General features: G+C 36.9%; 1 protein-coding gene across 3 annotated transcripts in view; it reads right to left on the bottom strand.

The window, feature by feature from the left end:
• The window catches only part of LOC108716797, a 107,594-nt gene that overhangs the window by 26,600 nt on the left and 53,920 nt on the right, over nt 1-27,074 (bottom strand). The window contains exons 3-5 of one of the 3 annotated variants that reach the window (XM_041562965.1): nt 20,136-20,247; nt 13,049-13,091; nt 12,909-12,963 (exon numbers count right to left, since the gene is read on the bottom strand). In XM_041562965.1, coding sequence (XP_041418899.1) covers nt 12,909-12,963; nt 13,049-13,091; nt 20,136-20,247 — 210 coding nt within the window. Of the gene's footprint in view, nt 1-12,908; nt 12,964-13,048; nt 13,092-20,126; nt 20,248-27,074 lie in introns of all 3 variants that reach the window. The other 2 variants (XM_018263254.2, XM_018263253.2) reach the window with 2 other exon arrangements.

Here is a 27,074-nt window from a genome sequence, read left to right on the forward strand (position 1 = left end):
ACCTCATCAACAGAATGGCATCAAAACTATAACAGACTTACACATGAGATTGTAGTCTTCCTGATTACCCAGGGCCTCTCCCAGACTCTGGACTAGCACAAATGTAACACCCAAAAAACTCACATTACAGTTTTAAGGATTACCATTTCTATATTTGTAAGGCCACACAGCCTACTTCCAAGTCATTTTCACTGTTGCGCTTTCCCAAACCTTGCCTTTCTCTAGGCACAGTCAGATATCCATTGGCATTAGTTTTCACTTTTAAGCTGAGGCACCATGGTTCTCTCACTCAATGTCAGATATTCTCCCTGTCTCAGGCTCCACGGCAGTGATGTAACTAGACCCCTAAGGGTCCCGGTACTGAAATTTTTACCCATACTGACCACAACCATTATGGATTACTAAAGCCAATCAAGCAGTCCCAAAAATCCACAGCCACAGCAGTATATATTCATCATGGTTGCTGATATCACACGCAGTGCATCATCCAATTTTTTTAAGTTATGTGTGCTGGTTTTTGGAGGTTTTTTACCTCAGAACCAATCCAAATAATTTAAATTTTAGGCTATTACGACACCTGAGTAGTGATGGGCGAATTTATTCGCCAGGCGCGAATTCGCGAATCGCCCGCGAAAATTCGCGTCAAAAAATTCGCCGGCGTCAAAAAATTTTTTCCGGAAAACGGACGCCGGCGCCAAAAACGGGCGCCGGCGTCAAAAACGAGACGCCGGCGCCGTTTCGCGAATTTTTCGCCGTTTCGCGAATTTCGCGCGAAATTCGCGAATTTTTCGGCGAAGCGAAACGGCGCAAATTCGCCCATCACTACACCTGAGAGACCAGGTCAAAATGCAGAGTACAGTACAGATTAGGTAATTACTGAGACGTTATAAAACTGATCTGATGTGGCCTGCAGGCATCAGTGTGGCAGACTGAAAGTGCAAATATAGTGTACTTTGTGCAGGATGAGAAGGTGGATCATACAAAAAAAGCACTTCTAGAAGGCTTCTGTACTTTCAACTCTCTGTGTTCATCTGTGAAGAACTCTCCAGCTTTCCTCCCTACCCATCAGTCTTCCTTCATAGGAGGGTAACAAAATTATATGAGGGTACCCATATGTGGGTAAAAGGACATGAATCTTGTTGAATTGTGACATCTCATATAATGAAATCTTTCAGAAAATCTGAAGCTAAAAAATGTTGAGACTGTACATGTAGAACGGAGACTGGAAATGGATGTGATGCCATAGAAATGGAAATCAGATCTGCCAACAAAAATCTTTGCAAGTTTTAACAAGCTTTAGCAGCACTTTAAACATCTAGTTTACATTCATGTTTGCACATCACCATACCTCCCAATATTTGAAAAAATCAAAAGAGAGAAAATGATCTACACAAATGTTTGACCATGCCCATTTTATAACCACACCCACTAAATATGTACATTTTCCAAAATTTAGCAGGTTATGGAAAGTTTTAACACATTTCGGGGGTTCTTGGGGCTGTGTTATTACAGTTTTACTAATGAAGTTGAAATTGCCTTTTAAGCTGTAAATAAGTTTCAATAGAACTGCTTATCTTAGTAGTTACAATTGTATCTAAGTGCAGGTGCTGAGTATTCTGGGCTGTCAAAAGCCTATTATGTAATTAATTTTTGAGAAACTTTCTTTTTCTGGCATCAGTGCAGGAGATCAAAGAGAAATGCAAGACATTTCAGTAAGAAACTGACACTGCTGGCTGAGGCTGTTGCAAGGTATGCATCATATAGGCAACAATGAAAGATATAAAATGTACATAATTCAGTATTTTGGGGCTATTTCCCCTCTGGCATAAGTTGGTAATTTTCAATTCCTGCTCAGCATTTGTCTTGCTCTCATATCTACTAAGGTTTTATTGCCTTATCATGAGTTATCTTTTGCAGTACATGCTACTGCAATGATATTAAAAGTAATTTCCCTAGAATGTACTAGTTTGCTTTTGGTCACAGCACTACTTAGCAGAGTCTTATCTTTATATTTCACTGTAATATAGGCCACAACGGGACTAAATTACATTTCTATGAAAAAGTAACATGATTTCATGTTTAATGGCCTTTCATTTTATCATTAAAAAATTCTATTTATTCAATAAACATTTTTCATTAAAAAATTCTATGTATTCAATTAACATTTTTCCCACATTTGTATATTTTCTTGCCTTAAAGGGTCCACCTGCCTTGCAGTGGTAAAAAGCATTACGACCCTTTATGCAGCATTGTTCTTGAAGTCATGGAAGAATGTTTGTTTTTCTGGTGTAACAATGTTTACCAAAAATAGACTTCAACTGGACAACTGAATTCAAGAACATAGGTTTCAACAGATAATAGTGAAAAACTTTCTTAAACCCAATTAAAAAAGCTTTATAATAAATCTCTATAATTTCTGTCCCCCTCTCAAAAATGTTTCTACATATAGGCTGTGTCAGAAAGGCTCTAAGGGAGCTAGCACACGGGCAGATTCTGAGAGATTTTGGCGCCTGCCGACTAGGCGCCTCTTCTTTGGGGTGACAATCTCCCCAAACTGCCTTCCGCCTGCTATAATGAGAAAACGCCAATGCACTTGCGGTGCTTAGATTTCCGAAGTTGCTCGAAGTTTCCAAGTGAGGCAACTTCGGAAATCGAAGTGCAGCGAGTGCATTGGCACTGGCGTTTTCTCATTATAGCAGGCGGAAGGCAGTTCGGGGAGATTGTCGCCCCGCAGAAGAGGCGATTAGTCTCCCCGAATCTGCAGGTGTGTTAGTAATATTAGTATTACGTATTAGAAGTATGTAGACAACGATTGCTGAGCAGGATAAGAGTAACTAGATTAATTTGAAAAATTTACATAATTGCTATTATATTTAGAAATTATTTTCATTGGAAGACATTAACATCATAGTTAATAAAATTTTGTTTTTTAAATTTTTGCCTATTGAGAAAAACATTTAAAATATTGCTGTTCAGTTTTAATGCATTCTCACCCTCAATAAGGCACATAATTATTTTTAGTAGCACAAAATACATGAAGGATAAATTATTCACATTAACAATATGCACTTTTATAAGCGAATACAAATGTTGTTTCTCAGCCTTTAAAAAATACCATTAATACACTGGAAGAACAGCCTAATCTCATAAGCCGAGTTAGCAGACTTGAAAGCAATGCTGTATACTGCTATCTATTTAAACTATTTACTGAAAATTGATGTGGTGAAACTTCTCCCTCTTCACTTTCATACCTGGGTAGCAAGAGTTTGATTTAAGCCATAATCCACAGACACTATCTTGTCAACCATCTCGTTCTCTAGACCAAAACCATTTATGTCTGCAATTTCTGCAACACTACTGTTGTTTGCTAAAATAGCAAGAAATGATGCTTTGCTTTCCACGCACAATACAAGAAAATATATATATATATATACATGTGCAAAGGCTTGGGCACACACTATAAGTACGAATACCTGGGTGCTGAACAGGAAAAAATTATGAGTGGATATATATATATATATAAAAATTGTGAGTGGATATATATATATATATATATATATTATCTGTAACAAAAAGGATTGAAAACAAAATTATCTAACCTATAACAGGACTCATCATTTATGTCAACATAAATAGTGGTTAGGCAGTGTGGTATTTTCAGTATTTCATCTTAGACATCTAAGAGGTCAGAAACTTCAGAAATGTAAGTTTGAAAGATGTGCTAGTCTACTATGTGATTTATATTCTTTCAAACAATTCACAAATGCCAATATATAACTAATTATATGTGTTTGTCTTACAGTGGGAAAGATGGTAACATGGAAAGGAAAATGATAATATGGTAAATATATGCATCATTCAGACCCCTTCCTTGCAAGTGTTTCATGAATACCAAGGAAAAAGCGCCAAGGAATCCAGTGCCCTGTACGTAATACTTACTTGGGGCAAGAACTACAGTATGTCAGTAAATCCTGTGCTTTCTGTTTTGAAAATTCAGTGCAAGGGTCCAGTTTTGTGCAACCTTAATGCTCTAGTACTTTGTATCTGCCCCAACATACAGTAAATGGGTAATGTAGTAGATTTAATGAGCTAGTAAGAGGTAAACAGAGAGTACAGTAAAATTAATAAAAATAGCGTGGCATTTTATATTTTATGATGATTTTGTCATGTTTTGTACAACCATAAAAAAAAAGGCACAACATATTTCAAACACATAAAACCACATAAGTGGAGTAATGCGTTTTGTTAAAATTGTCCAAGTTGTAAAAGTAAAAACCCTAGGAGAAAGTAAGGTGGTGGTGGCTAGTCTGGCAGTGGAAGAGACAGAGAAAGAAGCTGTTTTGAGGGAGAGCTAGGACCGCAGTGACCAGGCCCAAGGTCTGTATTAATTCTAGAGAGAGAAGCCAATGTCGTGAATAGGGTTGCCACCTTTTCTTAAAAAAAATACCAGCCTTCCTATATTTTTATGCATTTTCCCTATTAATAACATTGGGATCAAGCTTAATTTTTACCGGCCAGGCCGGTTAAATAACGGGCAGGTGCGAACCCTAGTCGTGAATGAGATGTTGACAATAAAGTGAAGATCTAGTTAAGCATTTGAACCTTCAATATATTACTTCTTATACTTACAACCTACAGTACCTGCCTGGTATCAGCTAAAGCAAAAAAAAATACTAATACAGGCATAGAAGCAGTTATCTAGAATGCTTGTTACTTGGGTTTTTGGATAATTGATCCTTCGGTAAAATCATTTAAATATTAAATAAACCCAATAGCCTGGTTTTGCCTCCAATAAGGATTGATGCTATCCAAGGTTGGATCAAGTACAAGAGACTGTTTTATACTACAGAGAAAATCATTTATAAAAATTTGGATTATTTGGTTAAATTGGAGTCTATGGGAGATGGCCTTTCCTTAATTCAGAGCTTTCTGGATAATGGGTCGCATACCTTTACTACGAGATCTGTCAGCTGATTTTACACTGCTCATCACCCTTCTCCTCTTCCTCCAGTCCCTCCTTTCTTATGGTCTTCGCAATACTGCCCTGTCATGGTTTTTCTCATGCCTCTCAAATTGCTCTTTCAGTGTCTCCTACAATGTCGTAATCCTGTATGTTCTCCTTTACCTCCCTCACTGATGGGGTTCATCAAGGCTCTGTCCTATTCCCCCTATTATTTTCTCTGTAATTACTTAGTCATTCATATGGTTTACAATATTACCTCTATGTTAACAACATTTAAATCTGCCCACTGCAGTTTTTAGTAGCCCAAACATGCAGCCCTGAGAATTGAATCAAAGGTCTTGCTCAACCAATTTTTGCAGAATATGCAACTACAAAAAATTACATTATTTATAATGCCCAAAAGCACAAAGTATGCTTAATGCCCTAAAGGTTATATATTTTATTGTGATCTATTGTTAATCTCTTCTCCTTTTAGATTGTTAGTTCTTTTGGTTAGGGTACTCCTCTTGTATCGGATTTTTATGGAATTTCTGTGTTTAATGAATACACCCATTTATTGTACAGAGCTGTGGAATGTGTTGGTGTTGTTTAAATACTTGTTAGCAATAATAATGACAACCATGTGATTTATCTGCTGCTGACATTACAAGAGTAATTCAATTTAAATGCTTCAAATGTTAATGATTTATTAATTCATACTCCAGCCAAAAAAATAATTCTTTTGCGAACCAGTTTGTGCTATGATTGTATTGATTCATAATCAATAGTCGATGATTTTCTGGGAATGTTTGTAGGATTGGCATCAAAACTGCTTATCAATACCAAAAAATGTGCACAAATCCCCTCTGATTTGAAACATGTTTTGTACAAAACAATTAGTTGCATATATTCAGTTTGCAAATCCTCACTTATCAGTTCAAGATTAGCAGCATGATTTGAAAAGCTAATTTCATGTACAGATAATACTTATTAACTTTCTCTCTCAGAGTTCTGTTCACTGAGTGATCTATAGATAGTTTGTTAACTGAAGCAGGAAATATATGACACTGCAATATTTCAGCAATTTCACGCTACTGACCACAAATGGATATAACGTGTAGTGATTAGATTAAAGGCTATATGCAAATAGTAATGGTCTGCATTTTATTTTAGCTTTAGTCCCCATACAAAGCTTTATCCTTATTGTTTTTTTTTAACTAACTACAATTAATTAAAAAGGAAAGCAAAGGGTTATGACAAACAATGACAATGAGGGACATGGCAAACCGTATAGAATAATTAACCTCAAACCTTAAATATTCAAGGAAAATGTAAATACCTACATAGAAAAGAATATTTTACGGGGATGTTAGAAAAATGCAGCTAAGCTGTTATTATATGCTTGCCATATGGAGAGGTACATTGACAATTTTCACATACAGATGCACCCACTTTTTTTGGTTTGTGACACAGAATAACTAAACACAGATATCCCATTTTTCCCATTTAACACAGAAAATTGCGTCACAGCATCTCATATAATTAAAGCATTCACCATTGTGAACAATGGTGCTTTGGTATGCTAATGAAAAGGTTAAATGCATTAAATGAGTTAAAATGACTTTAGATAACACAATTTCTTCAGTTAATCCCGAGTCATGACGCATTTAACACACAAATCCAAGTGGCTTCATCTGTAAATTGCCACCGTCAACAAATAACCTTCTAAGTGGTCTCCTCTGAGGAAAGCTATGATTCATCTGTTGTTAAACAACATTTTTTGTAGCATTTTTTTCCAAGAGTCAGAACCATTAATTTTCCTGAAGGTAGGCCAGCTATTAATAGGGTAGACTGTATTAAGTTTACTGGTGCAAGTTGGAAATACCGTAGGTCATGTAGCAGAGCAGTTTGGTCTCCACTGAGTGCGTTCAGCATTCCAACAGGTAAGGGCTGTTAAGGTCTTTTGCAAGTGTTGTTAGTGGGATCCTTAAGTATTTGCTAAAATAAGATGAAAACCCCTATGCCAGGGAGATCCCTCTGCAAAGAGGATGAGCTAGATAATGGCCCTGGAATACCTTGCCCTGTTCTTGTGTAACATGGCAGTGTGTGCAAAGTAATATGGTAAAGCCAAACAGAACATGAATTAAAAAAAAAATCCCGGTTCTTCTGTAAGCCGTTAGTGGACCTCTAGTTTAGAAAATTCTAGTGTAAATTCAAGTGTAAATTGGTAATAGCAAAAATATATCTGCCTCAATTCACCATTAGTAATGAGAAAAACAAGACAAAATGTTGCCAACATTGGGCAGGGAGAATAGCATTGCCATTTTTAGCTCTCACTTAGAGAAGCTCCTTACCACTATGCTACAACTGTTCTTCATAGTAAAAAAAAAAAACCATCATACCATCATGCCAACTCAGCACCCAGACAGCTTTTCAGACAGACAGGGTTGTAGTGTGCTCACTCACTACAAGTAAATGTAGCCTCTGTACTCCGGCGGTTTACGAACACTTCACACATCCATTCATGCAACTCTCACAAGTAACCTCTGTTTCTAGGAGTTACATGACACATTGGATAACCCTGTGCAATAAAATATTGTATTACCGCACACCTCCTTCCACTTTTCTGCGTGGTGGTGCTGGTCCTCCGTTGACCAAGCCCGGTCTCCTTACTGCTGTGCAATTTCAAAAAACGGTCCGCACACACCAATGTTAGAATCAACGTTTCGGGGGGAACACAGCCATGGCTGTGTTCCCCCCAAAACGTTGATTGTTGGTGGCATTAATAAAAGGGGTACAATCCCCGACTGCAACATTGGTGTGTGCGGACCATTTTTTTGAAATTGCACAACATTGGATAACCCTATCACAGTAACTACACAGAATCAACACCTCTGTGAATTTCTTCAGATGTCACCTCTTTGAAGAGTCACAATATGCCATTGTGATTGGATTAGTGGAATCCAATCACAAGAACTTCCCACCAGTCAGTTGAACTGAAGAAGCTGCTCGGATAAGTAGTGAAACGTCTTCAACGATTACTGAGCAAGTCCAGTTGTTTTTAGATTTACCTATTCTAGATATACCATGACCTGGATGAATGAAAATCTTCATAGTCGTAAATGTAGCCTCCTTATAATAGCAATACAATAGGTCATTTAAACATCTATTGGTACTACAGCCAAAAACTAGTTTTATATTTTCAGTTCCCAATAACCTAGAATATATGTTTACTTTGTTTGTTATTGTGTGTGTGTGTATATAGAACCGGCACTCACGATATTGAGGTCATCGGTGCCTGGGTGCAGTCCTCGATCGGTAAGGTCAATAGAAGTAGAAGAGATCGCACTCACAGGTCTTAGGTTTAGTAAGTAGATTTTTATTGTGGACAATTGCTGACGTTTTGGCTGATACAACAGCCTTTCTCAAAGTGAAAAATGTGTCAAACAAACGGAAATAAATACACAGTGTGGCAGGAACAAAATCAAAAAAAATCTAAAAAAATCTAAAAAATCCAAATTGGTGGATTCTGCCTGGCTGCAAAAAAGCCCAAAGAGAGTAGAAGTAGAAAGAAGGATGAAGTTTGCACTCGCAGGTCTTACAAAAGGTATTCAGTGTTTTTTGGATCACAACAAAAAAAACCTAATGTTTCGGCTAGCACTCTAGCCTTTCTCAAGGCTAGAGATAGGCTAGAGTGCTAGTCGAAATGTTTGAATAAATATATATTCAAATTTTACCATTCTCCATACTAATTTGGTTGAAATTTTGTTATAGCAATAAAGTAATTAAATTTGAACAAATGTTTTGCTTGGTTGCTTGGATTCCTCTAGCTCATGTCTTTAAAATAAAACCAAGAAAGCCAAGAAAATAGGCTTGTGGCATAAACATGTTCAGAGAAAATGTAATCTTTGTTTAAAAATTTGCAATATTCATTGTTTCTGAGCTACTGTATGTCACTGTAGGAATGAGGCTGTCATTCTTTCTTTTGAGAACATTCAGTGTAATCAACAATATACACAACCTGCATCAGAAATCTAATTTAGAAACCCTATGCAGTGAAGCAAATAATTGAGAAAAAAAAAAAAAAAAAAGATTCATACTTGGGTAGGCGCTATGGAAAAATTCATGCTAGAGAAAACATGTTCATCCCCCACATTAAAATAAGACGTTTGCATTTAATGCTGGATATATAGAATTGTTTGCCTAGCTTAGCAGCATACTGATTAGGTAGCTCGTGGAATGTGTATGGACTGCCAACAGAGCAGATGCAGTCAATGTAATTATGGATTCATACAGAACCATATATTCACACTAACTTGCTTGAGACTTTTTTTTAAGTATAATCACAAAGGATAAAAAAAAAGTGTGTGTATGGCACAGAACTATTTATACTAGTGAACATGTAATACTATTTTAATGTCAGTCCCCCGCCACTGTTTCTTAATAGCTGCATTTTTTGCATTGAAATTCAAATCAAACTCACTTTTCTGTAACACTCCTTAGCCAATCCTTTTTAATGACATATACCAAACAAGATATTCTAGTAGAGTCATCTCAGACGAATAGATTTCTCATTTACCTGACAGTCCCCAGCAATATAGACAGGAAATGATTGTCTTTCATCTAAAGCAGGGATAATCTCACTTTTGGCAATTCCCGAATAACATAAATATTAATATTCCTCTGCGTAGTTTTCTTTCTGGAATTCTCATGAATTAATTTAATCTGTTTAATCTTAGTGGCACAATATGTGTCTAAGCATGAATGTAATACTTGTCACACAACTACATATACGGTATATGAGTAATTGTCAGACAGTAAGGTAATCTGTTGCTGCAGTAATGTAGTCAGTAACAGTGGCTTAACTCAATATAACTGGGCACCACAATTATTTTTCAGGCCCTCAAAATACCTAAAGGTTGACCTGTATTTAAATTGGGCCTACTGGTCCCCCCTGCAGCCATAGGGACTGCTTCCTCTGTAGTTATTCCCCTGGTCAGTAGATGCCTAAAGGGAATCTATAGCTAAATTTTGTATACCGTATATACTCGCGTATAAGCCGAGTTTTTCAGCACCCAAAATAAGCTGAAAAACGCTGCCTCGGCTTATACGCGGGTCATTTAAAAAATGTTACCTATTTGATGCGATGCGCGTGCCTCCTCCCTGCTGCGGCGCTTCCGACCGGCACCTCACTGATGCGTGATGCGCGTGCCTCTTGTAGTGCCTCAGCGCTCCTGATCCACAGCTATGGAAGTGGGAACCGCACTGGAAGGAGAAGGGAAGTAGGGCTCTATGTAAGGCGCTGGCACAGGAGTGCAACAGTAGCAACAGCAGCAGGCCGGGCCATACCCCCCAAGTGTCCCGGATTTTACTTGCCTGTCCCGCCGTCCCGGATACTAGGTGCAGTTGTCCCGCGGCTCGGCGCTGTTCGCATCTTCCTTGACTTCCGGGTATTCTCGGCAGTTTCCGGAGCGGCGGAGGGAGCCGGAGGAATTGACTTCGTTTGTTTCTGTCACGGCGCTCTTACGTCACGGCGTCCGACGCGCCGCATGCCATTGAGATTCTCTGACTGGGAGGGGAGAGCGCGCGTCTGGTGAGTCATCCCAGAGTCTCCATACTTTGCGTCTCAGTTGCTGTTAGGCTGCCCGCCGAGGTAGAAGATTTTTCTGCTGCATTTTCATCGGATCAGATCCCAACCCAAATCCAATTGTAGTAACTCACTGTAAGGTAGGCTGCTCGGATGATCCCTCAACGAACCCAATTTTAGTAAACTTCCTTTCAGGCTCTGCTGAGTGCTTAGTAGGGGGGTATTCTACTTGGACTACAACTCCCACCATGCCCCTGACAAAAGTAACGTTGTTTAGAAAGTAGTACGTCTCAGGGGAAATGTTAGGGTCAGGCTAAATAAAGTTGTAAATAGTAACTCTTTTACACACCAATGTGTACGCCCCACTTATGGTGACAGGCAGGCTTATTTGCCTCCTTTCACCCTAGGCTTATACGCGAGTCAACACGTTTTCCCAGTTTTTGTAGGTAAAATTAGGTACCTCGGCTTATACACGGGTCGGCTTATACACAAGTATATACGGTACTTTATATTAGCTTCTAGAAACAACTCTCATATAAACTTGACCCTTCTCACCTTTTGTTTAAACAGATCGTATACCCCAGAAATTCAATGAAATGATCTTGTGCTGCAGATACTTTTTACCTGTTTTAATTAGTTTGTGTCATTTCTTGCATTAAACAGGGCAAAATTAAAGTAAAGTCACACTCTACATCATGCCCTTTCGAACTATGTAAAATTAAATAAGGAGTCCATGAATAGTAAAGCAAGCCCTGCTACAGCTAAGCACACCGACAAGGAAATGATACGCTGTTTAGTGCAAGAAATAAATAAAAAACATCTCTTAATTAACACAATAGGCAAAAACACAAGCCCTATTAATTAGAATAACATTGATTATGATTTTTTTCTAGAGAGTTCCTTAGGAGTCACCCAGCACCCTTTTTGCTCTCCATCTCAGACAGTGAAATAACATGTATGTTAAACACTGTACAATGGCTGCATGCTCTAGTACTGTTTGTTGGGGTTCCAATTTGTTATTCTTGTTTTTTTGTCTAAAGAGGAGACTAGATCACTGCCGGTAGCTACCTACTTTCACAGGAGCTCTCTAGAAATGGTGAAAGGCACAATACAAATTGGGAGAATTATAACTTTATTCTTGAAAATGGTTTGAATTGGAGTTTGATATAGGTTCTAAAGAAGTAGGGTCACAATAATAAGTCACCAACTGGTAATAGTATTAGTAAGAACGAAGGTAGAAGGTAAAAGTAGAGACTATTTGAGTCACAAGTTAGTGAGGATAGAATGTGCAGCCCTGCACTATATTAAGAAGTGACTCATCAGAACTAGTGATGGGCGAATTTATTCGGCAGGCGCGAATTTGCGACGAATTCCCCCGATTCGCCGCCGGCGCAAAATTTTTTTTTCTGGATTACAAAAAGAAGTCCCTTCAATAGACCCTGGTGGCAATTTATGGGGTTATTTCATAAATTTGCTGCAGTTATAATAACTGAACCAATCAGCAGGTAGCGTTCTCTGACCACCTGTTTAAAAGCAAGCATCTAATTGGTTGCTATTGGTTACTGCACCAAGCCAAATATAGGACCTAATATAGGGTCAGTGGTTAGGTCTGATCCTACAAACTTAAAAGGGGCAATATAACCCTTGTTCAACATGAGTTTTATGAATAGGGCTTGTTCTGAACCTAATTTTTGCCTATTGCAGAAGTACATTATGTAGGATAATTATTAATGCACTTTTGCAAGGATCAAGGGTGGAGTGACTTCAATTTCCCTGTTCAGCTTAAAAAATAAAAAACATACATTTTTATTGACCTAAAAAATAGGCAAAAAGTATTTTCAACACAAGTCACATTACTTAAAAAAGCTATTATAAGTTATTTTCAAATTAAACATGAAACACAATTATTTTCAATGAAAACATCCATGCCTATTATCAACTAATTTAGGAATCTCAGCTGTTAATCATATTTTGCCTTCCCAACCTCTGTCGATAGATAGAGTCAGCAGAACTCTTGCCATTCTGCACTTTTCTCATCCCCCCCCTCCCTTCTCATAGTCCATGATGGTGTATCTAGTGCATGAACATCAGGTCCCCCATTCTAGCACATAAACAAGATTTAAGCATGATTATAACAGTGCCATTAAAATCTCAGCTGTCGTGAATTTCAAGATTAAGAAAACATAATTGAGATATATATATATATATATATATATATATATATATATATATATATACCTTTAAAAGGTGCACTTGTATTTCCATTCCCATGTAACACATATATTCAGAATATTTTTTAAAGAGAATAACCAGCTAACTAAAGATCAGTGTGTGTTTAGATTAACTACTACAGATCAGTGTGTGTTAAGATTAACTCACCTATCTCTAGTTCCAGAACTAGCTCCAGATCTTTCAAAACCTGTGTGATGCTAAGCTAAAACACACAAAAAAAGATGGTGATGTCCATGAATAAATCAGGAAAAACTATAAATGACATTGAAAAATGTTAAGAGCCATACCTCTTCTACAGGAACAGAGCCAGATGGTTTTCTTTCAGAGCCCCTGTTAGAAATAAAAACATTTAAAAATAAAGTTTAAAGGAGTTGTTCATCTTTCAAACACTTTTTGCAGTTTAGTTTTCAGATTGTTCACCAGAAATGAAAACTTTTTTCAATTGCTTGAAGTTTAAAGTGTAGTGTTCCTGTCTCTGGTGTTTCAGTCTTACAGCTCAGTAATTCATGTGCAGATCCTGAATTGTTACAAGTTGCTACATTAGTTGATATATTTCTCAGCAGCATCTGGGGAATATTAGCAACTACTGTATCAACAACAATGGCTGCCTTTAATTAAACTCAAGGATTTTGCTCAGCAGGGAATCAATTTAGAACAGTTTACAGTCAGCAACTCCCTCCCAGAGCTGTTTAGAAAGACATAAGAAGGTAAAAAATTTAACTTTAAACTTCAGCATTAGAAAAACAGAGAGTAAGTATATTTCTGGTGAACTATCTGAAAACAAGTGAATAGAAAAAAAAAGTGTTGGAAGGTGAACAAATCCTTCAAATCTTCATTTTAAAAAGGAGAACACAAGCTTATGTAAAGAAGTAGGCTGGAAATGTTGTACATTATGTTCTGACTTCTACACCAGCCCAAGGCAACCACAGCCCTTTAGCAGCAGTAAAGATATCTGCCTCTGAAGATGCCCCAGTAGCTCCCCATCTTTGTTTTAGAAAGTTTAGAAAGTTCTGCCAATCCACTGCACACGGACCTTAGCAACCAGACAACTGTTGAATTCCAGACTGGAGAACTGAACAGAAAGATAACTGGAAAATTACACATAAAAAAAATGAAGACCAATTGAAAATTGTCTAATTTAAAGGTGAACAACTTCCTTTCGTAAATACTGCATGGTCCCAAAACAATTGCTATCCGGAATTAAATCTGATTGGTGCTTTTTTTTATATTGACAAAAGACTGCCTTGGGAAATGGATGTTGTTTGCAACCACAAGCTTCATGTATGTAATGTTGTGTAAATGTAAATTAATAAAAATCTATTTTTTGTTGTTCATTTTGTAAACCAATGATTTAATAATACAGATTAGGATTGTATTGTTCCCAAATTTGCAGTCCTATTCCAATACATCTTTAAAATAAGATTTACAGCTTAACGTTGATGAGAATGGAATAACTGTCATTAAATTACTAGCTAAGAATCAGGCAAACATTAAAGGATTTTGCAGTTGATAACTAAAACATGAACTGTGGATTTGAGACTTAAAACTAATTCAGGGGTCTAAAACTGAAAAATAGACATTTTAACTGTCTTGCCTGCAATTGATTTTTATTATTACTGTAAACAATCAATTAAATCAAACAGCTCAGGAAACTGAATGAAACACATCTGAGAGATAAAAATATGTATAAATATGTCTCTTTGTCTCTCTTTAACAACTTAGGATAACATTAGAGGAAAAGAGGATAATTATTTTAAAAAAATGCCGAATGACATGGTACAGATCAAGTCACAATCAGGACTCCATAGTCATACTGGCATTATTATTATTATTATTATTATTAAATAACATGTAACATAACATGTATTTATAGAGTGCCAACATATTGCGCAGCGCTTTAAAGTAAATGTGTTTATACAACTAAATCACATGATTAAATACGTAGAACATAATGAGTTACATACATCACAACCAATACAGGTACAAAAGGTGAGGAAGGCCCTGTGCAAAAGGGCTTACAATCTAAAAGGAAGGGAATAAGACACAAGGTATGGGAGTGGGCAAGATCAGAATTAAATGAGAGATGTGGTACTGTAACTTCCATTATACTTAAACATAATCATTAAGTGAATGTAAAGCTTTATATACAGTTCAATATAGATATACTTTTACAAGAATACAATGAGTTTTATGTTGGTGCTTCTGTAAAAAAAAAAGGGATACATTATCATAATTCAGACAGGGTCATCTAGAACTGTACAATTAAGCAGGAGCCTCATGCGGCTCAGTCTTGTGGCTTTGCCTGTCACATCGTCTATGCAGCCCTCGCACCTGCTGGCGGCTTCTTGAGTGTGCGACCACGGTAAGCTATCGGCTAGCTTACCACGGTCGCACACTCAGGAAGCCGCCAGCAGGTGCAAGGGCTGTATAGACGTCTCAGGAGTGACAGGCAAGACCGAGCCGCAGCAAGATGATTCATCATGGTCCTTACCGCTGTCACTCACTCAAGACAAGAGAGGGAAGATCAGCAGAATTTACATTAATCAGATGAGAACACGAGCATTTATAGGGCTGTTCAGTGTTTAATTTATTTCAAACTAGGCCTACACATACACACTGCACTTCTGTTTGTTGTATTCTGTTGTTGTAACAGTTAAAATTAAAAAAAAAATTACAATTTTTAAAAGTTTATAAGCTGTGTTTATCTTTTGCGGCTCCAGACTATTTTTCTTTAGTGGACGAGGGGGCAAAATGGCTCTTTTGTTAGTAAAGGTTGCTGACCCCTGATCTAAACCAACAAAATAAACTAAAATACATGTCAATGAGACAACAGGCAGAAAATTGTGAAATGCTGACAATATCTGTAAAATAAAATTTGACATTGGGTATTCTCTGACACAGTGGGGGTCATTTATCAACACTGGACAAATTTGCCCATGGGCAGTAACCCATGGCAACCAATCAAATTGCTGCTTTCATTGTGCTGCTTGCAGCTGGCTTTAAAAAGCTATTCACTGATTAGTTGCTATAGGTAAATGCCCATGGGCAAATTTGCCAAGTTTTGATAAATGAGACCCACTTAGTGATGGTAAATTACCAATGTGGCTAATCTCTAATCAAGTTTGTATATAGCATATACTTTTTACCTCCACTTCAGATACATAAATCCAAAAATGTCACGGAAGTCTTCACTTCTGACTATAACATTATCTTTTTCCATGCATGGTTATTGAGCATATCATCCCCTATATTTTAAAGATTCCATGGGGCAAATTTACTTACCTTCGAAGTTGCGCCAGCGTTGGCTTTGCCACACTTCGACAGGCGAAGTTTCGCCAGGGCGCCGCTAATTCACTAAAATCCAAAGTTGCGCTCAGGGAGGCGAAAGGTAGCGAAGCTGCTCTAGCATTAATTCATCAAGCAAAGTGAAGTTGCCTAATTTGCATACGGCACCAAGTTAAAGTTCAATGGAAGTATATGTAGCAGCAAATACATTACACAAGCCTGGGAAAGCTTCATAAAATAAAATAGATTTGTTATTTTGCCCTACACATGTGCCCACTGTATAGTTTAGGTGCCATATGTTAGTAAATGTCGGGGGGAAGGAGGGTACCCCCAACAAAAATGTTAGATCTTTTTCAGCCTTTCACCCTTAAAAAAGTAAAAAAACGCCCTATCTACTCTATTGCACTCCGCCTGGTCTGAGGTGGCGAAGGCAAGTCTGGCGCAAGAGGTAACGTTCAGTAACATCTGCAAGTTAATGAATTAGGGTATTTATGTCCCTTCACGATAGCGCAACTTCGCCTGGCGTAAGGGTGCTAAGTAGCGCTAGAGTAGGTCCACTTCGCTAGCGAATTTACGCCAGCACCCGTTAGTAAATTGGCGAACGAAATGTCACGCTGGTGAATTTTCACTAGCGTTAGCCACTTCGTCCTTTAGTAAATTTGCCCCCATATGTTTGGTCACATTACCAGTACTACAAATACATAATACATTCAAATGTTATGCTGATTTACATGTGGGTTACTTGTTGGAATAAGTTGTGCTAGGTAAGGCAATCCTAAAACTCGTGCTTTAGTCTAAAGAATGTTTTTCAAGACTGATACAGAAATGCACTATTCAATAACTGCTGTATATTTAGTGTAAGGATTGGTCTCTAATGTACATGAAAATGCCTATACCCAATTCAATTGTTTTTTCTTTTATATTAAATAGTGATGGGCGAACGGCGGCCGTTTTTTCAACGCTGGCGGTCGTTTTTTCGACGCCACCGAATTTTTGCAGGCTTTCCGCAAATTTATTTGCCCATCACTAATATTAAAGTGATACTGACGCTAGAAAACTACTTTTTAATATGAATGTAGTATGAATGTACATTAAAAGTTACCTAGAAGTCTGTTTTTGTAAATAATTTTTAGTTGATGTTCCTAAACCTGATGTCCCATCTCAGCCTGTCAGTTATAGTTTCTAATGCTAACGGACTTCTGCTGCACAAATATGGCAGCCCCCTCATAGACAAGTAAGGGGAGTCAGATAGGTAATGTAAAAACTTTTAGCAAATACTTTATGGCAAACTTATAAGTAGCAAACAAAGCTAATAATATGATACAGTAGATGTAAAAATGGTTTGATTTCTGGTGTCAGTATCTCTAAGATCATTTGCATGATACTACAAAATGCGGTCCACATTTTCTATAGCTGGTCTTAATTATGTAACATGCCCTCCCCCCAAAAATATAAAATGACCATAATGCCCAAATTAAGTAGATATTTATGTATCAAAAGCTTACAATTGCCTGTTAAATAAACTGCTTTTATTCTTTATAGTCATCACAGTGAGGGATTCATCCTTTTAGAAATGTAAGGCATATATCATAGCCATGCTTATGCAGTTATAAATCACATCCTTTTAAATGACTGCTGAAATCTCTACAGTGAATCATGTTAAGTGTTTTGTAAGACTTATCTTGTCAGATACAAACGGTTTGTCTATATGAACTGGAAAAAGTGTATTAATTTTAATAATTCCATGCTGTGCACTAAGAAAAACTCAATCCATCAGAACAAATATTACAGTAGCAAAAAAAATTCAGGCATTGATTGAGTGTTAAAACAAGTAATCTCATTTTCTCAACTCCATTCTTCTGTTTATGTCTTTAGGCTTTTCACCGGTGTCTCCATCAGAAACAAACCCATAATTACAGCCTACCTAAACAGTTCCAATGAATAGACATACAGTAATTATCATGAGGGGGCCAGATGATGTTGCATTCTGATTCAGCAATCTTGATGAATAAGTACATATGGAGCCTGGTGAAGTGCTGGGCAGAGAAGAAAATAGTGCCTCAAGTAATAATATAGGGTTAGAATGAGAAGAAGAACCAAAATATTTGATTTCTTCCAGAACATTTCTAATCCAGCATCAGGTTAGTGACCATCTTGCTAGTATAGAGTTTACTCATTTTCAGGGCTGGGGGGTTCAGGCTATTCCTAGGGTATAGCACATTAAATTAAAGGAGAACTAAACTCCATTGCTGTTAAAAATTGCTACTAGTGATGGGAGAATTTCTAGCGCTTTGATTTGATTTATTTTCAAATTTTGTGGGAAATTCACAAATCTTGCTAAACTGTGAGAAATTCACGCCAGCATCCAATTTTGTACGCACGGACAGAAAAAGTTGCTCGATGCGAGTGACTTTTCGGATGCACATCCAAAAAATTTTCGCAGGAGATTCATGAATTTATTCACCCACAGCGAATTGCAGAAATTGCCTGCAAATTCGTGACAGGCAAATTTATTTGCCTGTGACTAATTGCTATCCCCTACCCTACATGGCCCCCCTCTCTGCTCCCCCCAGTCTAGGTGTTGCCTCCTGTAATTGCCCCTAATTCTTTACTTAACTCTCCTTGCAGAGTCAGCGTATCGGAGCTCACGGGTGCCATCTTCGCCTCTTTGGTCTTCTTCAGGAACTGATGGGCGTATCGACGCGTTCACCGTTTGCGACAACTGCACATGTGCTGTGACAGAAATTGCCAAAGGGAAGAAAGAAGACCCGAAGAAGAATAAAGAGCCAGAAGATGGCGCCTGTGAACTCCGCTGCGCTGACAAGGAGAGTTAAGTGAACAATTAGGGGCAATTACAGGTGGTAAAACCAAGCCGGGGGGAGCAGAGGGGGGGGCTATGTAAGGTAGGGGGTAGCAATTTTTAATAGGCAGGGGGTTTAGTTCTCCTTTAAAGTTAAGAGAAAATAGGCACAAGAGCAGTTTAGAAAAACCCATCTAGGGGATAAATGTATAAATTGGTCATGTGTTATTACAAAAGGGCCAATGGAAAGGAGATATCTTTGTTGGCATGTAAAAAAAAGAATAGCACTTTTTTTGCACGGTTCTGTAATTTTAACACGTAATTTGTTTTGCTGTGGTGAATCTTAAAGGTTCTGGGCTTCTGGCTACATGACGGCGGCAGCATCAATAAACAAATTTACAGAAATAAACAATGTTAACATTACATCAGAAATGTAACTAACTTCTGATAGCCGAGGAATGATACAAACAATTATAATCAGTGAGGTAAAAGACAAAATTTATTTGACACAAGTTCCATGGATTCTGAACTCACAAAGAGTCAGAACCCCAAATAAAGGAATTTATAGACTGGAAGTTACGAGTGGGAGAACATAGAGATATCGCTCCACAGCACAGAAAAGCAAAGAAATGCTCGTACAACAGGTGGCTCTGCCCTCAAGACTGGGGTATAGTGACCAATGCTACCTTAAGAACAGAATCCATCCAAGTCAGGGGGGTTCATGAGGATTCTACATACACAGAATTTTATTTTCTCTCTATACCATGCCTTAATTCACTATCCTTTGCTTAATGGAGGGCAGGAGCTGCTCAAGGTAAAATAGTAAACATCATTTACTTTCTTCCTCAATTAACTCCTCATTTGTCAATTAACTCCTCATGTGTCTACCCCCCCCCCCACAATTCCTTTCAAACTAATCTGGTTCTCAACATCCTAACCCTGGCGTGACCCTGTACTTTCCCAGTTCCTGGCTCACTCTGTTCCGACATTCTTTATTTAAAGCTGTACATCTAGATGGTTTTAAGAGTCTCTCAATATATATTTTATAGAATGCTTTACCATTGTTGTTCTTTTCACATAGAACCAAGGGTAGCAGCACTGTGAGTTCTTATGGGTGAATAGCCCTTTCTGATAAAGCTTATTTAGTTTTAAATATTTCAGAGTTAGAGTATATTGAATTTAATCAGCTTAGCCTATATTGGCTGAACATAATATATAATAATACATTGGTTATGACCAGCATCTTGTCCTATATAAATATTTAACATTGTTAAAATTACCTTGCGTACCAGTACCTTGTCACTTGTATTGGAGGTGGTGTTACCTCTTTAAACATTCTTTCCAGTGCTGTACAGCTCTTTGCTTTTGACAACCAAGACTTTCTCAGTGATATCAATAGCCCTATATATATAAAACATGAAAAGAGAAAATAAATAGTTTGTATTATATAAAGAATAATTGAATATGAATGACTGTTGCACATATAAAATAAGGACCATTTAAAGGAACCTATTTATGATTCCAGTATCAAACAATTTTCATATTGCTATGGACACTATTCAAATAAATCCTGGTTTTAATATAGATTCTTAAGCTGTATCCTATGCTTAAGCATTAGACAGTATATGGTTTTTTTTTCATGTATTAATAGTTCCATTTGGAATAATAATAACTATTATGATCTCTGATGTTCCTAAAGGTGACACCTGAACTTGTAAACATCTCCTCTTTAACTAAGAAGAGACAAAAAAAGGCATATACCAGTAGTATGAAAATGCCAAAAAGAAAACCTTAATAATTTACTCTTTGGAAAAACATTAATGTGACTCCTGTTTCCTTAATGTTTATGGTGTAGAAATTGTTGTAAATATAGTACTTTGGAGGTATGCAGCATTCTGTATTCTTCCAATATAATAATACTCAATTCTGGAAAAAAAATTATCTGCAATTGACTTTTTAAGGCAGATATATTTTAAGTGCACAATGTTTTTATACAATCTTTATTTTAGCAAGGCATTTGTATGGTGTACAGTAGTATAAAAAATTGGACAAACTTCTTGGCTATAAATTATGTAATTTAATCAAATGTTACCGATTGCATGTAAAGGGTTAAGTAATAGCTACATACTGTACATTCGGTAGAAATCCCTATAGCAATGTTCCTCCTGGATGCAAATTTTGTTCAGCAAGTAACAACATTCAATTACAACTGTAGCTGTTTTTAGCCTGATTCACTGGGAGTGACAATGGATGCGAGTCCAAGTCTGAACTAGAGACACCTGTGAACTAAACATGGCAGCATGGCTTTTAATTACTTTTGCCCTGGATTGGTGTATTTGACTCGCTTATAAAATTAAGATGTGTCTAACATATTGGTACCCCACAGTTAATCGCAATTTCCTATTTCTTAGCCTTTACAACAGATAATATGGATGGTTAAGGAAAACTCCTAGGGCGGGGGGGTTATGGGGAAAGAATGTTTTCTGCAAATTCTGGCCATTAGAGATTGGGGGAACATAGATGGAGAGGGATTAATATTAATAAGGATTGGAAACACCTTACCCCACCATACTGCCCTGGCACCTGGGGCGTTGGAGTGACCCCATCCTTTTTTGTTGAGGGTATTTTCCAGTTTGAATGAATGTATGTATCCAAGAAATTCAAATCGACAGCGTCAGGGAGGGAATTTGATATTAAGGGATACATTAACTGTAACACCACTTTTGTGATCGATCTGATTACATGTTTGAAGTGCCAGAAGCAGTATGTGGGCTGCACGACGAGGAAATTGAAGGAGAGGGCAAGGGAACATTTGAGTCAGATAAAAAAACCCTGAACAGCAGAAAAAAGTAATATCACGAGACACTTTGTAACTTGTAATGGGGGGGTGATATAGATTTCTTTTCCATTTAAGGGATACAGAGAGTAAGATTGGGAATGAGAGGGAGAGACCACCTAAGCCTTTTAGAAAGGAGAGAGGTGTATTGGATTTTCCATCTGGGGACACGCTTACCTTTAGGGCTCAACTATGAGTTTGATGTTACCTGCTATATCTGAATAAGACAGAATAGAGATCTGCTGTTATTTTCTGTAATATTTTTATTAGAGTATTTTCAGCAAGAGGATTTAGTGACGGTTCTTACAGCTAACAATATGTGCAAAGTGATTGATGTAAATTATATTTTATACAATATAATATACAAGTGTTTAATTAACATTAAGATAAATATGCAACTTTAACATGGAATACAGTATACGAGAGGATACGAAGGCCCCACAGTGGTAATTTTGGATGTATATTAGGAAAATAGGGTTAATTCCCTCTGAATTGTGATTGGTTTTAAAGTAAAGACACCTATGACTAAGTGCCGGAGGGTACGAAACGCGTAAGGTGGACCGTGTGGGGTCAGTATGTATCTAATTTTTTAATTCAACCTTAAAAAAATATTTTGTTTTTACCTATGAAAAGCCTGGGGACATATATCTTTGGATATAACCTTTTGTATTTTCCAGTTTGGGGGTGCACGGACACAATTCTGCTAAAAAAAATCTTCTCCAGAGGGGGGTTGCCCGGGTGAACATGGGCCCTGTGCCCCCTAGTTACGGAGTTTTGGTCAGTAATCAATAATGGTTTTTTTTTGTAATGTGACCCACAGATGGAGATTAGAACATGTGTTACATGCTGTGCTTACAGTTTATGTTCTGTAAGTTGTTTTTATACTGTAGGTATGTCCCAGCGGTTGGTGGGTATTTAAGTAGGTCCTTGCCATTTGGTACAAACTCACATGGTTCACTTTACATGCCCACCCAGCTGCGGTGGCTGGCTATAGGGTATTGATGGTTTTGTAATGGCATGTGTAGGGCCAGAATACATGGTTCTAAGAAATAAAGTTTGGCAATAAAGATGTGGCTGACCTCCATCCATTAAATAGAAACCATGGTCTCAGAGTCTTTTTTTATTTTTACTTATTTTGCCATCAAGTTTTGGTTTTGTAAGTTATACTGAGGCAAACCATGCCTCCCCAGAAGTTATGAAAGTGCAATTTTTGTGCAATTTTTGTGCAATAAAAATAATGTTAAATAATGAATCTGGCTATAATTTGGAAGGAACACACCCAAAAGACAAGTGCTGAGGTGCCAATCCTGCCTTTTTATTCTTTTTTTTTACTAGAAATGTGTTTTGCCCCAATGAAGACCACCATAGTGGTCGAAACGCGTAGGGTGTTCTGCTAACATTTTTAAGTCACAATAAATGTTGACTTTTTATATAGACTGAGTGTGCAATCCTTATATTCTTTTGGTCAAATACTACATCTGGAACGTGTTTTATCTGTTTGTCTTTAGGTCCAGTGAGAGTCAGTGCAATTTTGGATGCAATTTATCGTGTTTTTTTACCCACAAAGCAACATTTCCCCCCACACTTCCAGTGTGATTGAAGCCCTTAGGTATACATTTGCACATGTTGACACGGGATACAATTGTGCTGAAAATATTCACACTCAGGGTTATATCATTTTGGTGCACAGCATCAAAATGATGGTAAGTGTGAGATTCCGTAGGTGGGTGTAAATACAATGCTTCTATGGACCCATCACACTTTTGACCCACTGTGAGAATGCTGGAAGGTTTCCTGCGTCAACAGGCACACTTAGGAGCTCATTTACTAAAATTTTAATTAATCTCAGTTTTTTTCTGAAAACAAAGTCGACCAGACTCTGTTCTACGAATTGAACTCATCAATAGTTTTTCTTGAAACATCAGCGCATTAAAACATTGCAACAAAATCGAATGTCATTCATAACATACGATTTATGCTCTGAAAACTGCACTGCAAAAACTCAAAATTTTTGGATTATCGAATTATGCAATGCAGCTCATGATGTCAAGAAACAACTTCAGGGACATCTGTCATTGACTTCTACATGACCTCAACACGTTTGAGATGGCATATTTTCGAATTTTCAAAGTATTCATATTTCCACAAAAAAAATTGAGTTTTCCACCTAAAAAATTCGACCACAAAAATTTAAGGTTTAATAAACGGGCCTCTTAATGTGATTCAGAACAGAAGGTGGGATGGATGCATCAAACTATGTGCAACTATGTGAAAGTACAAGGAGCCTGTTTAGACAAAAGTATTTTTTATAAAAAGGATCAAATCATGCAACGGCTGTGTCCATTTTTGCACAACTGCGGTTGCAACAGTAAATTACTTCTATAGTAAATTACTAAATTACTTCTATAGAAGCTGTTCAGAAATATATACCTTCTGAAAACATTTGTGATATTTACACTTCATAAAGTCCAACTGAATATACCAAGAATTCAATTTTTATTATTCAGTGAAAATCATTTTCTACGCTTTAACCTAGACACATAATTCAAGTCATAGAGACACTTCTGTTGTCTGATCCATTCAAAATTCACTATATAGATAAGCAAACACTCCCCCATTTTTATTGGTAATATTCCACTGGAGGGCACTGTTCTCTTACAGTCTACAGATCCTGTTACTATGTTAAAAGAATCAAAGCGGCCCACGTTGGCATAGGCCAATAAATATGCAGTTTACCTGCACAGAATAAAATTCCAGTAGTTGTATTGAAATATTCAAATAAAAGCAAAATGTTAAAGCTACCTATATAATACTAACAGTATATTATAGTATAAATGTAGCAGTGCACAGTAACAAGAAAACCAGTGTTCAGGATGAGTTTGGATATTTGAGCGGAAACAAAATTTTCTAAACCTGCAGTTAAGAAACCTTCTTTCTTTTTCTCCAATGTACAACATTTTTCAATTTCCAGTCATAGGGACCATATTTTATCGAATTTCTTTTTTGTCCCATTAGGAACTATGCCTATGATAATCTTTTAAATTCTTTGTTGAAAAAAGGTCAACGAGAACCCCAAGCATACAAACTTGAGATGGGGGGACACATCTGGAACACTATGTAATGTATCAAGGTAGCTATAATAGCTTAGCTATTAATGGTCAGCACCTTTTCAGGTGCACGAAAATCGATGACCGCAATCTGGATCATGGACACATGTTATACTTTCCATGATGTAAAGTCTGGTTGGGTAATATATAGTTGGTTAATTATTTTGCATCAAAGGAGTCCTATATCTGGTATCTCTGCAAATTCAATAATTTGTTTATGGTTTTCTCCCAGTTATTCTGGGTCAAGGCCAGGACTGGCAATCTATGGGTTCTGGCAAATATCAGATGCTGCTATAAGATGCCATAGAAAGTCCCTATTTAGTGGGCTGGTACTGGCTTTTTGGGCCTCTGTGTACCTGAAATGCCAGTGTCTATTTTATTCTCAGTCTGGACCTGATGGTTAGCCATTTGTCTTTCATGATGTCAAATGGTTTTGGACAGGATGTTAATGGAGATAAGCTAAACTACCTCATTAATGCCTGGAATAGTCTGGAGACCAGTCTAGAGGTTTTAGAAGAGACAGGTTTTATCTCTGGGTTCAAAATAAAGAGACCGGGCACTGAATGCATGCCTGAACTGAAAATATTTGTACATATGATAATTCTGAAACTGGCATTTTAAGAGAGCTTTTGGTGTGAGGTAAATGGGTTCATATGTAATATCCCCAGAAATTGTATTCCCTTGTAGAACCAGACTATAATGTCCTTGAGAGGTGGGGAAATAGGTGCTTTTCCCTGATTTTACATAATGTTTTTCCAGATTTTACACAAGATTGTGTGCCGATGTTCTAAGAAATTGCTGTTTACCTTTACCAGATGCATATCCTGTCTTGGTTCTGTTAATAATCAAGCCCAGTTAGTCTGTATCTCAAATAGCCATGCAAAAATCACTTATTGCTCTAGGTTGTGCATGTGACGGTCATTGAGTCAGCCAGTCTTGCACATGCCCCCACAGTGTAACATTAATGCTACAATGCTTAACGCAGTAAATATGCTATTTCAAGTATTTTTCCCCAACTCATTCTAGAGGATGTTGTTCCATATAAATGGGAGAGAATTTTGCAGATTTGTTTAAAATATACCCTAGAACTGCTAGCTGGAGCATTGTGAAGGAAATATTTAATAAAAAAAAAAAAGATTTTAAAAAAGCCTGTATATTGTGGGAGCTACAATTCATGAGTTATTTTATGTTTAAGGAAGAATATAAAGGAGAGGCTTTTTTTGTTTCAATTACTTTTCCTACTTCTGTTCTCCTAATTTGTATTTACCTATATTTAATAGAAATTCATTTCTGAAACAAATGAAATTCATAAGATGGCATAATTTCTTATGCTTCATATCATTCTCTGAATCTGTAATATGTTATGAATACAAAATGTTCTATGGACAGTAAGAATTCATTTAAAAAGACCCATTTATAGTGATGTGCAGAAGTGTTTGAAAGTTGCCAGAAATCACAGAAGCTAATGAAACAGGTATATTTATATATAACAGAATATCAAGCTAAAATATCAGATTCCTATTTATATTAGATTTTAGAACAGGCAAATCGAATACAGCACATAGAAAATACTTAAAACCCTGTCTTTGCACTTTTCTAATTAACTCAAATATAATTTTTAGAGGTATCGGAAACACACTGTAAACCATTTACAGTAGGTGTAAATTTATCAGTTCAGATCTAGAAATGCTGCAGGATTTTCAGATATTTGAATGTTGAGCGGAACAGACCATATCAATTACTGATAAGGTTGCCCCTTAGGGGCCCATTGTTTGCTAAGGGTCGACGCGCAATATATTTAGTATTCGAATTAAAAATTTTAATTTTAATTTTTTATGGTCAAAACACAAATTCGAATTGTGATTTATCCAAACTTGATTCAAATTTTAATTAGAATTTTAATTTAGAGATTTATCAAACTCTGGCCCTTTAAAAATTTGAATTTAACTATTCGCCGCCTAAAACATGCTGAGTTCACGTATAAGTCAAATATGTGGACATCACTAAGCCTTCCTGACATTTGAGTTTTTTTGGACAAAAAAACCTGAAATCGAGTATAGTCTAATTAGATTCGAATTTGATTTGAGTTTTCAAGTCGATAACATTTGTGTGAGTATTAGATATACAATTTTTTTATTATATAACTCCCCAATCGAATTTTGAGTATATTCAAATTTATTACAGTTTAAAAAAAAAAACTCACATGAATTCACATTCGACCTTTGATAAATGTGCCTCTAAAGGTCACACTATAAAGCGAACTAGTAAATAATTCAGATTATTGG

The sequence above is a fragment of the Xenopus laevis genome, chromosome 5L (genome assembly GCF_017654675.1).
Source record: "Xenopus laevis strain J_2021 chromosome 5L, Xenopus_laevis_v10.1, whole genome shotgun sequence".
NCBI lineage: Eukaryota > Metazoa > Chordata > Amphibia > Anura > Pipidae > Xenopus > Xenopus laevis.